The sequence below is a fragment of the Solanum tuberosum genome, unplaced genomic scaffold (assembly GCF_000226075.1).
Source record: "Solanum tuberosum cultivar DM 1-3 516 R44 unplaced genomic scaffold, SolTub_3.0 scf00133, whole genome shotgun sequence".
NCBI lineage: Eukaryota > Viridiplantae > Streptophyta > Magnoliopsida > Solanales > Solanaceae > Solanum > Solanum tuberosum.
In genome coordinates this window covers 554,441-568,879 of record NW_006239056.1, presented here as the reverse complement: position 1 = coordinate 568,879, position 14,439 = coordinate 554,441, and the positions used below count along the sequence as shown (strand labels likewise).

The following is a 14,439-nucleotide window of genomic DNA, read 5'->3' as shown; positions in this document are numbered from 1 at the left end:
TTCTTAAACTCTGTTAAGTTAAAATCAGACAAATAAGGAGGGAGTGTATCACTTTTTCTGCATAATGAAAGGATGTACAAGTGGTAATATAAAAATATCAAATAGACTAGTATTATAATTGAGACTTGTTTATCTACTTATTTGTTCATTAAAGTAATGCCTGCAGTGAGGTTTTGTTGACTATGACTTACCAACTTTCCAAGAATCCACATCAAAAAGCTCTTTCAAGTTTCAAACTAAACGTGCAAATTGACCAAAACCAGCCATTCTTTAAAGTGTTCTTGTCAAATTTCTCTACTATGTAACCAAAACTAAAACAGAAAAAACAATCTCTTTGGGGTAAATCAATCTAAACAAACAGCTAGAAACCATGAAACTTATCTTCTTCATATCATTTTGCCATATCCTTTTTTCTTTCTCCTATGCTTTGAATTCTTCTTCATGTCCAATAAACTTTGATTACATAGAAACCTGTAATTGGGACACTTCTTTATGCACAGAAGAATATTTAGAGAAGAGTTGCTGCCAAACTCTCCGTAGTCTCTTCGGTATAGGGCTTGCACAACACCTCAAAGAAACATCCATGTTTTATCTCCCAAATGAAGATGCTGCTCTTTCATGTACTTCAGCCTTCAAGGCTAAGCTTACTTCCATGTCAATATCTCAATCTTTTGTCTCACAGTGCATGAATGGGAGTAATGATTTTGTCGTTAAGCCTTCGAGTTGTGGAGGTATTGTCACAATGAAAGATTGGATGGAAAAAGTAGGTCCAAATAGCCTACTTGACTCATCTTGTACTGGTGACCTTGCAGGGCTTACTAGGTGCAGTTTGTGTCTTGATGCTGGTTTGAAGGTAAATACTTATTTGGTTTCTTTGAATCCAAATGTGACAAATGATAAGTGTTTTTATTTCACTGCCATTTATGCTGCTGCTATTGTTAGTGAATTTGGACCTGAGGATTCAAGAACTGCTGCATGTGTGCTTGCCCTGCCCTTGGCTAACAAGGCAAGTAGATCGCGCCATCTTAGCAGAGGGACTTCGTTAAAAATGGTTTTCGGGTTTTTAGGTACTTTCTTTGGGATTTTGGGTGTTATAGTTTTCATTGTTCTTTACAAGAAATGGGATAAGAAGAGAAAGCAAGATGCATTGCATCAAGGGTATGTTACTAGTGTTAAGTCCCAAATTTTGCCCAATACTGGTGCTAAGTGGTTTCAAGTAGGTGAGCTTGAACAAGCCACTAAAGGATTCTCCCAAAGGAATATGATAGGCCAAGGAGGGAGTGGAAGTGTCTATAAAGGGACCCTTTCTGATGGTACCTTAATTGCTGTGAAGAAAATTCTTGATATGGATAGTAAGGGTGATGAGGAGTTTATTAATGAAGCAGAGATTATAAGCAAGATTAGGCATAGGAATCTTCTTCCTCTAAGAGGATTTTGTGTTACAAGTGACAACTTGAATGGAAAAGGGAGATATTTGGTGTATGATTTCATGCCAAATGGTAGCTTAGATGATCATCTCTTCAACGTTGGAACGAAACGTTTATCTTGGCCTCAAAGAAAGAACATAATTCTTGATGTGGCTAAAGGGCTAGCTTACTTGCATTATGGAATCAAACCTTCAATTTACCACCGCGATATAAAGGCTACAAATATACTCTTGGACATGGATATGAAGGCAAGAGTTGCAGATTTCGGATTAGCTAAGCAAAGCAAAGAAGGACAAACTCATCTTACAACAAGGGTGGCTGGCACATATGGATATCTAGCACCCGAATATGCTCTTTACGGGCAGTTAACAGAGAAGAGTGATGTATATAGCTTTGGCATCATGATCCTCGAGATCATGAGTGGAAGGAGGGTTCTTGATGCATCGAATTCTTCTGCACTTTTGGTCACTGATTGGGCATGGACAATGGTGAAATCAAGAAACGTGGAAGGCGTTTTCGATGTGTCTATAAAGGATGAAGGACCAAAGAGAGTTATGGAGAGATTTGTTCATGTTGGAATACTTTGTGCTCATGTTATGGTGGCTTTAAGACCAACAATTGAAGATGCTTTGAGAATGCTTGAGGGAGATATTGATATTCCAAGATTACCAGATAGGCCACTTCCCCTTGGTTTTGAGTCATTGGAATCATTATCATTACACAGTGATAGATTCAGAGATATTTCAGTTAGCAGCAGCAGTAACAGCTTATCAAGGTATATACAAAAATAGAAAAGTTGATAGTTTTTGACCATATATTGAAATTCAATTTGTTCCCCTCATTCCTCTTGTTTACTATTTTCTGATAAAGATTTTGTTCTAGTTAGGTAGATATTCTTTGTAACTGTACACAAAGTTCCAGTTGATTTTTCAGATTGGCATATTCGATAAGTCGCTCTTCTTTATTTTGTAATAGGAAAGTCATTCAACTAATAGTAATTAGTTAAAAAAGTCATTTTTCTTTGTTTTATAATAGAAGGATCACTTAACCAATCAAGTGATTTTGTAGGTGAAATAATAATAGTTAAGTGAGTTTTCAATGGAAAAAAAGGAGTTTTTTTCAAGATAATTATCATTAACTAAGGGATTGTTAATTTGGTAGCATTTGTTTGCAAAATAAAGGGTATCTCATAGGCATTTGTGAAATTGAGAACAAAATGAGACTTGAAACTTAAAAAATAGTTATCAAGATCAAGATACTTGTCAGAATGAGTACTTTTATGTACCCCTTCGTCCCAAAATAAATGTCATATAATAAATAAAATGCGTAATTTACTAAACTATTTTTATTTTAAAAGATGTCTCTTGAAAATTGAACACTATAAAAAAGATGGAGTTTAAGGGTATGGTTGGAAAAAATATAGTACTTCCTCCGTCCAATAATAGTTGTCCACTATACTTAAAATAGATGTTCAACAATACTTGTCTAATTTAGTAAAAAATGAGATAATTTATCTTTTGTGTTTATTTTACCCTTACTATTAAATATTATTTATCATCTAACATATTTTTCAAAATATTAAATTTAATAAAGTCAAAGGATAATATAATAATATTACTCTTATTATTTATTGTTTCTTAAAGAATGTGTCAAGTCAATAGTACACAACTATTGTTGGACAGAGAAAGTATTAATTGTTGTCTTGAAGTTTTTCAAATTTTCACCAACTTCTTTTCAAAGAACTACGGCGAACAAAAACAGACAACTTTCACTAATTAATTAATTTCCTATGCAATCATTGTCAAAATGTCAAATCTTCTCTTCCCTTGTCCGGTTGAGTTCTGTTGTTAGCGGAATAATAAATAACTTATTTATGTATTAAATTTTATATAATTTATATGACGTTTAATAGGAAAATAAGAAATAAATTATTCATGTATAAAATTAAAATTAATATGACGTTTTGGTTGACAACTTAGAAACCTATATAAGTTATGAGATAATATATGTATTAGTATATGTAGGATAGAAGATGGAATTACTATAGCTAGCATTGGAGTGGAACAACTTAGAAACTTCAGCACACTTCGAAATTGAAGTTTCGACGTCCGAACAACAACTCAAACAAAAACAATGAAAGAATTATATATATACTTTTATTATTTTTTGTGAAAGGAATGAAGGAAGAACAACATTATCGAGAGAAAGGGATTTTTGCCATGTTGGACTGACTACCTAGGTGGACTTCCATGTCAGCTCCAATAGCAAAGATAAATAAATAAAGGGTATATATGAGCTATTTAGAATAGTTTGAGAATAATTTTGACTCTTTTTCGAAGCATGAAAAACATATCCCTTTTGTCGAGTAGAAGATCATAGTGACTCAATTGATTGGCTTCGTAAAATTTTCTTTAATTGAATTTCTTAATCAAAAAATGAGAACTAGCAAACTTAACCTGTCTTTTTTCAAATGTTTCAGTGGAGTCGTTGGGCAACTATCTTTTTTATTCTTGAATTAAACCAACAAAACACTTATTGTAGGAATACTTTAGGAATTTCCACCACAAAACTATCATACTTTATGTTGTTAAACAATCTATCAAAACATTCAAGTTAAGTAAACCTAAAATTAACCAAAAACGTAGTGATATAAACTCGCTCATGATTTCGTTTAAAATATCGTTCTGCAAGTTCTGGTAAAATTTGCCTCACCTCTCATAACATTACTACGAAAAGTACAAAGGTAAAGCAAATGGTTCCAACCATCCCGGCCTTGAAAGGCGAAAGGGTACATTAGTACCTTTTGCCTCTAGATTCACTTCTAGAAACTATCACTCCTGAGAGCTTGTTGACCTCATACAGCAACGCGGCTGAGAACAAGAAGCTGCATTAAGATCGAAGAACGCCCAATCAGATTTATAAACATTATACTAACACACCAACCTGTACTGTAGTTAAAAGTTCCGATTTAAAAGCTTCATCACCCACTTATTACCCATATATTATGGTGGAGTGCCACTTGATAGGCCAGACATTTGTTCAGAAAGGAAGTCAGGCTGCTCATTTACCATAAAATAAGCCTGATTTTTATTTTTTGGATAAGCTGCTGGTGAGAACAGTAATCCAGCACATAAAAGGAGAAAAGAGTAAACAGAAAGGAGATGGAGATGTTATATGAACTGCTAAACAGCAATACTGTGAAATTAGCAGCTCCAAGTGAGGAATAGTTTGGCAAGACTTGCTTTAATATGGCAAGGGGTTATAGAATAAAAGGAAGCTATCTACATAAAAGATATAGTGTGCATGCTGCTTTAGGCAGGTTAGATCTAATTAATACTGTTTTGGATTTCCTTGCCTACATATACAATGTGAGTGTTCTTTATTCCTTCAAAAGCAGTCAACACAATAGAAAGATTAAGAAGAAACTTCCCTTGGGAAGAAAATACGGAAAAAAGTCCTACCATTTGGTCAACTGGGAAACAGTCAAGTTGAGTAAAACTCTTGGTGGTTTCGGAGTAGGAAATCTGAAGTCGCATTATAACACAGGTAATGATTGTAGTTTGGGAACCAGAGGCAACATGGAGAAGGGATCCAATATAAATATGGGGAACAAAGTTTTTGCCTTTTCCATCAGGTGCTTTATGTCATGAGCTGAGTCTAGGTGTTTAATAGGTTATGAGCTGAGTTTAGGTATCTAACTGAAATATCCTGACAAGTATAGGTGTCTAAATGAAATATCCTGACAAGTTAGGTGCTTGTTGTATTCAAACATAAAATTTCCAACTTCAACAAACTTTTGGTTTGAACCCAAAATTAAATGTCACCAAGTAATTTTGGGTAATTCTTTTTGGAGAAAGGTAACATTCTAAGCAATTTTGTGTTCTTTTTAGCTCATTTAACTCATCCAAGAGATTTCCCACAAGAAAAAACGTATGGAATAAACACAAGTTTCTATATCCATAATAATAATAACTGATAGTATAGTTCATTACCATGTCGTGATGCTAACTCGATGAACAGTGCTAGCAGCAATAAGAGCTACTACCTCAGCAAGAATAACTGCAGTATAACAGACCAATACAACAGATTAAAATAAATTGACCCATACAGCTGCTGTATCTCTTTACTAATAACAAGATATGTGGTTTACACTTTACACAACTTAACATTGATCACACCTAGATTTGTACCTAGTCCAAAGCAATTTGAACCTCCTTTGCCACTAAACTAGAATCTTCCCATATGTCAAGGAGATTCTACAGTTTATATATATAAAAAAAAGTATATTTACCTTATTTATGCATTACAACTTCGGGCGAAGGGAATTCAATTGAACCCCCACGCCACAAGCTAACTCCGTCAATGTATACATATGGGATTGAATATTAAGATAAAAATGTTTAGGGAAAATATACTACAACTTCAATGCTACATCTACAAGACAAAATCCCTTCAATTTTTTTGAAACTGGTAAGATTTCAAAATCCCTTGGTTTTTTTTTCTGGCAAGATTCAAAATCCCTTTGTTTATTTCTACTTTAAATATATTAGAAAGTTAATTAGATCTTCGAAAGAACTGATTGAAATATGACAATAAAAAGTCAAAACATAATGCACTCACCTGCACCCCATCCAGTCCTTACACCAGATGTTTCTTGATAGTTTCCGATGAACTGCAACAGTATCACCAAGTCAAGCTCAATACAATACTAGTTTGGTATGTAATGTGCTAAAAAAACAACACTTTTTTAATTCAAGAGTGCTAGCAAAGCACCATGTGATACTTCACTTTATGCAGCCATAAAATGCATGGCAGTCATGAAACTGTGCAAAGAATGGTGAAGACAACAGTGGATCTGACAACAAAATGATAAAATAGGAAAATAGGAAAGTGAATTATTCTCAAAGGAAAAAAGATTTCTGCCACAAGATGTCAGGGAGAAAAAAGTAAGTAAGCTGCACAAATATTTGCATATGAACACAACAATTTCTACAGCATACATCTGAATTAGTACAGCTTTATTGTATATGGATACAGGCACTGTAAATTTTAACAGCCTTAATAGAGTGGTAAACACTTTGCAGTGCCTGCACTTTGAAACCTTAGAGCACAACACTTAATACCACAAAATGTAATTTTTCTCACCGATAACAGCAAAATGAATATGAGAGAACTAGTGAATCCACAAAAGGTAATTTTGAGACCTTAGAGCACAACACATAATACCACAAAAGGTAACTTTTCTCACCGTTAACAACAAAATGAATATGAGAGAACTAGTGAATCCACCAAGGATGGTATACAATTCTGAAGATGCTAACTTTCCTCTATACGCTTCCTGCAGAGAGAGTGTCGCGATGAATAGAAGAAATGAATATAGCATCGAACTCCCAGATCCAGCCATGACTTCAGGAGTGTGCGCGCACACACAAAAAAAAAGAAGAAGATAAATCAGAATGACAGCTTGTTTAAATGAAACATAGCAGAAATTCATAAATAAGCTCCAATTCATTATGAACGTTCAAGGTATAATCAAGAAAGGCTGACATCATGTGACTTGTGAGCTAGAAGGCAACCTTAAAAAGAAAGCATTAAATAGCATGATTTGTTACCTTTAACGATTAAAAAATTTAAAGGACAACAATATATGCCAATCGTTATTTAGGAACTAATTTTTATGGAATTGTTACGAAGGATACTCAACACAGTAGATGAACTGGGACTGGGTTATATTCTCCACCCATAAGCAATGTATGAAGTGAAAATCTTTATACTTTTAATTGCAAATACTCAAGAAAAAACACTTAGACGAATAAGCTATCTTTTATGTCTTGTTTCCCCCCTCTGTTGGTGTTTATTCTCATAGTTATAGGAAGCCATTCATACATTTGAGTTGAAAAATTGTATACTTTAAATTGCAAAAAATACTCCAGAAGAAACTCTTGAATGATTCGCTCCGTCTTTTTTTGTCCTTTCTTTTTTCTCTGTTGGTGTTTCTTCTCTTAGTTAAAGGAAGCCCTTCATACACTTGTGACTTGAGTAACCTTACCAGTGTACCAAAAGGCTGTTCTTCAGATGTACAAAATCATTTTCAATTCCCTCAGTTGCTCTCCTATTTCTCTCCATACGACCAACATAAGAGCTACTGGTGCAACCTCCCATGACCTTTGTCTTCTTATCCTACTTCCCAACCCAGATGTGCAACACATCTTTGACGGTGCCTGGTATCACCCACTGTGTAGCAGAACAGTTTAAGACCATCCTCCACAGAGAACCACCTTATAATACACCAAAAGACGATCAACCTCTTCACTCGAGCATTTACACATATTCTCTTCTTCAAATTTTCAGCTGCTAGAATCGCTCCCCTCGCTGCCAAGCAAACAAAAAAGAACATTTTCTTGGGTGCCCTTGGAATCCAAACCAATGAGAGTGAGAAATGTGTCTCCTATCTCACCAACTTCTGGTGAGAGAGGAGACATGTTTTCCACATTTAGGGGTTTTTCCTTCTTAAGTTTTGCATCTTAATGTCTACCTTTTTGTGTACTCTATTTAATTCATGGTATGTGAGTTCTACTTCCACTAGTTACAACATACTACACAACTTTTCTTTTTTTTTCTAAATCAAGTAAATATTTCATTGATAATAACAATGAAGCTTGGCCGTATACAAGAGGTATACTAAAAAAAGGAGAAAACCTACAAAATATGGTTCTCTCCAAAAGACACCCAATTCTTTATACAAACAGCAACTACATGGGTGCACCTAAATAAAATAAGGGATCAGAGACTACTTCTCAATTGAGCAAAGCTCATCTCCACCCCTTCAAAAACTCTCATATTTCTCTCTTTCCAAATGACCCACATTTGAGCAGAAGGAGTAATATTCCACGCCTTGTGCTTTCTTCTTCTAGCTCTGCTCATCCAACTGAACATCACAACATCTTCACAGATATTGATATTACCCAAGAAATGCCAAACCATCTAAAGATATCCCCCATAACCTCGTGGCTAAATTGCAATGTAACAGAATATGATCCACGTCCTTACCAGCCTCTATGCTAAGGAAACACCAGCTCAAGCAGACAACCTTTCATTTTCTAAGATTCTCCGTCATCAAGATAATCCCTCTATAGCTAACCACGTGAAGGAACACACTTTCTTCGACACCTTAGGTATCCAAACTGAAACATATGGGAATCTTTCATCCGCCCTACCAAGAAGCTTCTCATTAAAGGACTTAAAAGTAAAACAAAACACTTTGTTATTTCCCAACTCCCAACTCAAAGTATAAGATCCGTGACTGCTTCGCAATGCTTTTGAAGTAAAACTAGTAGTCTCTGAAGCTCGGTCACCTTCCAATCTTGGGAATTCCTTCTGAACCTCAAATCTCAAAAGTCTCATCCCCTTGAGTCCCCCCAACGACAACTCCCCCACTTCAATCATTATCTCCCTCATTTTCACCTGAATCCTCCCAAACACTTCCTTAATCCACACCCTAATGTCTTTCTCAAGCAACTTTAATTATTTAGCAAGTCTGAAAGATTGTCTCCCCTACATGGCGCAATTCAAGATGATTTCTTCCCATCTATCTTAACCTTGTTGAGCAGAGTTATCTAGTACTTAAGTTGGTTAAAAATAGCAAGTACACCGTGGAATAGACAAGGTATAGGGAAATTAGCCAAGAAACCACCATCACAAAAAAAATACTCCCTTGGTCCATACTAAGTGGTGCTTTTACCGTTTCATTTAGGTCCAAAATAAGTGGTGTTCCACATAGTCAAAAAGGTAAAAAAAATTTCAAGTTTACCTTTATTTAGATAGGTGAATTTTTACTAGTAACTATGAAATTATATTAAACAAGTACTATTTAATTTAGGGTAAGTTAGAAAAAACACTTCTTAATTTCTAGGAGTGAGTAGATATTTTAAGGGGTGTACCCAATTTAAATATACCATTTAATATGAACCGGAGAAAGTATATTTAAGCAACCTGTAAACTATCATTGATCGTAAATAATTCTGATTCAATAAAATATTTTTTAAGAAAAACAGTTGGGAGTATTTTTTTTTTTTGAGACGGTAACAATAGTTGGGAGCATTTGAATCATTTCTGACAAATCAAAGAACCATCTGCTCACAATTTTTTAAAAATAATGATGGGTCTGGGCCAAAGGCCAAGTACCTCCGCAAATCCATGTCACTCAAACTCTTCACTTAGTTAGGTCGGCCCCTTGGAGCAACCATCCCCTCAAAATTCTACTTAAAAAAAAATAGTTGATACAATTCCACTTAATTCTACATAGTAAAATACAAATTTTGTCTAACATTGGCAAAGGCAAGAGCTGAAGAGCATAGGAAAGTGCCAAGATTTTGTTGCACTTTCAGCTTTAATGAAAAAAGTGCCACCTAGGTGAACAGTCCTGATTTCTTCAACCCATATCATTTCCCACCAACTATTCTGTAAAAACACCATGTTAAAACCAGCGTTATGACACTACCTCTGTTAGCCCTACTAATATAACACCAATGCCTTGGACTCTCTGATTGCTAACAAATTTAACAGTAAAAAAGTTGTTTCTGGGAGACAGACGCCCATTTTCTTCACTAAATTAAGGCATTTTAAAAGCACAATTTTCTCCATCAAACTGTTCTAAGAGAGCAGAGCAACTAGCTTCTTCAAACTAACCATTTTTCGATCCAATTCAGTGTTTACCCCCAAGAGATCAAGAACAATTACAAATAGATAGTAAATTTACAACAAACAAATCCCCAATTAACGGATCTAAAAGGCAAATAGTCAATTTCTCATCGATTCTACAAGGATGGAAGATGATAACGGATTTGAGAACTCACCAGACGAAGAAGAGCACACAGATAGTTGGATCCAGATTCCAAAGAGCACACAGTGGCAACTGCGGGTGATAATACGAACAGAACAAAGTAACTAAACGACGTCGTCACTGACCCGTCAACGTGAATAAATAAGGTTCCCAAAAATAAATATTTGTTTGTCATGAGGTGCGGTTAGTATATTTCGATTGTGAATATATAAATAGGGTAGGTATGTACAAATTCTATATTTATATATTTAGGAATTTTTTAAAATTCCGTTTGTATATTTTGCTTGTTAATATATAAACATGGTAATGTATTATGATTTTTTTTATAAATCGTATACAAATAGCTAAGATAAGCATATATAAAATTCTGGATTTATACAAATCAAACGAATAACAAGAATTGGGGAAATTATAGCCACGGCCCGCGAATTGCAATTTTCTTGAATAGTACCTTATACAGACTAAATGTTTGTTATTTTGTATAACTAGTAAAATTACCCAAGCTTCGCGCAGAAATTTATTATCACGGAATTTATAAAATAATACTTAGAACCTATCAGACATTAAAACTAAAACACTATATTATCTTACATACAAGATTACATAGTAACAAACATTAATAATGTAAAGGAAAATGAAAATTATTACATCTTATCATTTAATGAGCATAAATTATAAATTAATGATTGTAAAAAATATACCAGGATCTGTAACATAAGCAATAATATCAGTGAATCACTCAACATGAGCAAAGTATACAAATATTTTAATTGTGAAGAAGAAGAAGATGAGGAGGTTCAGAATTTTCGTTGTGTTAAAATGAGAGGAAATCCCTCTATTTATAGATAACAAAGGGTAGTGTGAACAAATGTTTATTGTGCCTTATCAGAAAGGTTACAACTATTTGGAAAAGTTGCAACCCTTTGGAAAGGTCACAACCTTTCATAAAAGTCACAACTCTTCACTAAAGTCGCAACTTTTCATTAAAGTCACAATTTTTCATAAAAGTCACAACTCTTCATTAAAGTTGCAACTTTTCATAAAAAGTCACAACTTTTCATGAAAGGGAAGGCTAATTTTGTAAATAAATAAATTAAAAGGGAATTCTGGTTTGTGGTGGCGTCACGTAGGCGGGCCTAAGGTTCTCTTTTATATATATACTAGTTGAATTGGGTTGTGGCTCCACGTCAACACAAAAGGTGTAAAGAAATATAGAGAGAGAGAGAAGCAGTTTTGGGGGTAATACCCCCCCCCCCTCCGGTAAAGATAGAGTGTGTTCCTGTAATTTTGATCATAGTTCAAAAGGTACTTATGTTTTTTTTTTTCAATTTAGATTGATTAAATAATTGTTCTCAATTGTTAAAGTTAATTATATTCTCAAGGTGTATTATTATCCATTATGTAGGACTGCATAATAGTTAGATCTAGTACTATTTGAGAATTTTTGAAAACTTCATATGTTGGATGTGATTAAGAGTGACACGAGAAACACCACATCGCATTGTAGTTCAAAGGCCGATTCAGAATTTGAAGGTTTCAGGTAACAATATTTTTAATGTAAAGTAACCACTAATTATGGAGATTGAATTAGGGCATACATCGATCAATTCATTTTGTTTTGTGTTAATTCTATTCAATTTGTAAAAAAGTTGCTTCATAAATATATACACATCAATGGACCAAAATAAATTTGGCACGATTCATTGCAATTCTCTCAATCCAATATATCTGGAATAAATGAGAAAAAATAAAATAAAAATTAATAAGCAATTACCCCTTTTGAATTTAAACATATTGTACTTAATTTCCATTATTCATATTTCTATAAGAAAAAAATACGAGTCAAAAGCACTTAACTATCAACAAACAAGTAAAGATTAGAGGGATAGAGAGAATTTTTTAAAAACTAAACTCACATAGAACTAAATTTTTGGCTATCTTTTCCGAAGGAAAAAAAGAGAGCAATAATATAATATCTAGATAAATAAGCCTAGTGTTTAAATGTCATATCACTTCAACTTTCGTACGTAAATTCGCCCGGTATAGTTAGTTGGAAAAATCAACAAAAAAATTCGATCAATATAATGTCTCCATAATCGTTATGTATGTTTACTTTAATTTATAGAGGGTTGACTTGACTGGATTATGTCTAAACCATACTAAAAGTTAATTATATTCTCAAGGTGTATTATTCTGCATTATGTAGGACTGCATAATAGTTAGATCTAGTATTATTTGAGAATTTTTGACAACTTTATATGTTAGATGTTTTTAAGAGTGGCACGAGAAACACCACAACATTGTAGTTCAAAGGCCGATTCAAAATTTGAAGGTTCCAGGTAACATTATTTTTAATGTAAAGTAATCACTAGTTATGGAGATTGAATTAGGGCATATATCGATCATTTCATTTTGTTTTGTGTTAACTCGATTCAATTTGTAAAAAAACTTGCTTCATAAATAAATACACGTCAATGGATCAAAATAAATTTGGCACGATTCTTTGCAATCCTTCCAACCCAAAGTTGAGTGACCATTTGAGATATTAACTCTTGATATTTCTATAAGAAAAAACAAGAGCCAAAACAACTTAAATATCAACAAAGAAGTAAACATTAGAGGGATAGAAAGATTTTTAAAAAATTAAACTCACATTGAATTAAATTTTTGGCTATCTTTTCCGAAGGAAAAAAAAGAGCAAAAAAGTAATATCTAGATAAATAAGCCTAGTGTATAAATGTCATATCACTCCCACTTTCGTATGTAAATTCGCCTCTGTATAGCTACTTGGAAAAATCAACAAAAAGATTCGATCAATATAATGTCTCCATAGTCGTTATGTATGTTTACTTTAATTTATAGAGGGTTGACTTGACTGGAATATGTCTAAACCAAATTAAAAGTTGGTCTCAAAGCTGGAAACTGAGGTTCCCTAAAAAGGACAAAGACTCAAAGTCTACTCTGTCCTACTTTTAGGGCTCGTTTGATAGCTACTCCATCCGTTCACTTTTACTTGTCACTTTTTCCTAAAATATGATTAGAATGTGTGAGTTAAAGCCATAAGATTAATGAATATTATTAATATAAGTTATGAAAATGAAGAGGTGCAGTTATGGAGTTGATTTTAGATGAAAAAGTATTTTTTTAAAATGATTTTAAGAAAACAAATTAATAGATAAAGGGTATTTGCGTAATCCAACTATATTCTTAAGGTGCATTATTCCTCATTGCGTAATAATCTAGTCAGAAGATAATATTCTCAAGGTCGTAATAGCTGGGTTAGAAAGTTGAGATAATATTCTCAAGGTCGTATTATTACAAGTGATAATTTTTTTGTATTATTACATATGGATTTTTGTGCAATGACTTGTGTATTGAATTGAGATTTTTATACAAGTGTTTATTACCTCAAATATTTTACTTAATTCTTAAATTTTTGGAAATTGCAAGTTCCATAAAGTGTTTGTTCTTTTTGAATGAATGACATAATATTAATGATTAAAACACCTTTATTTTTAGAGTTTGGTGCATAAAATATCTGCACGTTTTCACACATTTTCGTAGATATTATACCATCACATCATTTAAAGCCAATTAATTATGGTAATTGAGCATGATATTGTTATTTAATAAAAAATGATTTTTTTTACTTGAAATGTTGTTGTCAATGTCTGTACACCAAACAATACACTTATCCAAAACTTTTGTGAATTTTTACCTTTGCAATGTAGAGTTGGTATAATTATCGTTACAAAGGTGGCTCACATTTGGTTTAACGGAAGTGAAAATTTTATTTTAAATTTATTTTTATTTGATTTTTTATTTTTATTTTTATTTTAAGAAACAATAGTTTTTGGATTTAATATTATAATTGACAAATTTATTCTCACTCATTTACTTGTAAAATTTATCATAGATTCTCCAATTTTTTATTTTTTTTACAGAGACAAATAGTTTTAAAAATTTTTATTACTTTTTTCTCTTTTATCATTCACATTTTTTCCTTTCTTATTCTCATTTTTTTACGCTAAAAATGAAAGGGAAAAAAATAAATAAGAATAAGATACTCAAATAATGATAAGCAAATAGATCTAAGGGAGATATTTAAAACTCAAATTACGCATTGAATCAAAGTAAAAAAAAAAAATCATGTGTGAGAAAGATCAAATA

General features: G+C 33.0%; 2 protein-coding genes across 2 annotated transcripts; one reads left to right on the top strand and one right to left on the bottom strand.

Annotated features, from left to right (window-relative positions):
• The first annotated feature begins 583 nt into the window (after positions 1–583).
• LOC102581433 (probable receptor-like protein kinase At1g11050) lies at positions 584–2,218 on the top strand. The gene has a single exon (XM_006351069.2). It carries the CDS (start codon positions 584–586, stop codon positions 2,216–2,218), a length of 1,635 nt encoding a protein of 544 aa, XP_006351131.2.
• Positions 2,219–3,965: 1,747 nt separating this feature from the next.
• Positions 3,966–10,389, bottom strand: LOC102581097 (protein KRTCAP2 homolog). Its single transcript, XM_006351068.2, has 5 exons — positions 10,283–10,389; positions 6,676–6,833; positions 6,048–6,099; positions 5,420–5,486; positions 3,966–4,311 (listed from the first exon to the last, which is right to left on the bottom strand). The coding sequence occupies exons 2-5, from the start codon at positions 6,829–6,831 to the stop codon at positions 4,221–4,223; spliced, it is 366 nt and encodes a 121-aa protein (XP_006351130.1). The 5' UTR covers positions 6,832–6,833; positions 10,283–10,389; the 3' UTR covers positions 3,966–4,220.
• Positions 10,390–14,439: the final 4,050 nt, after the last annotated feature.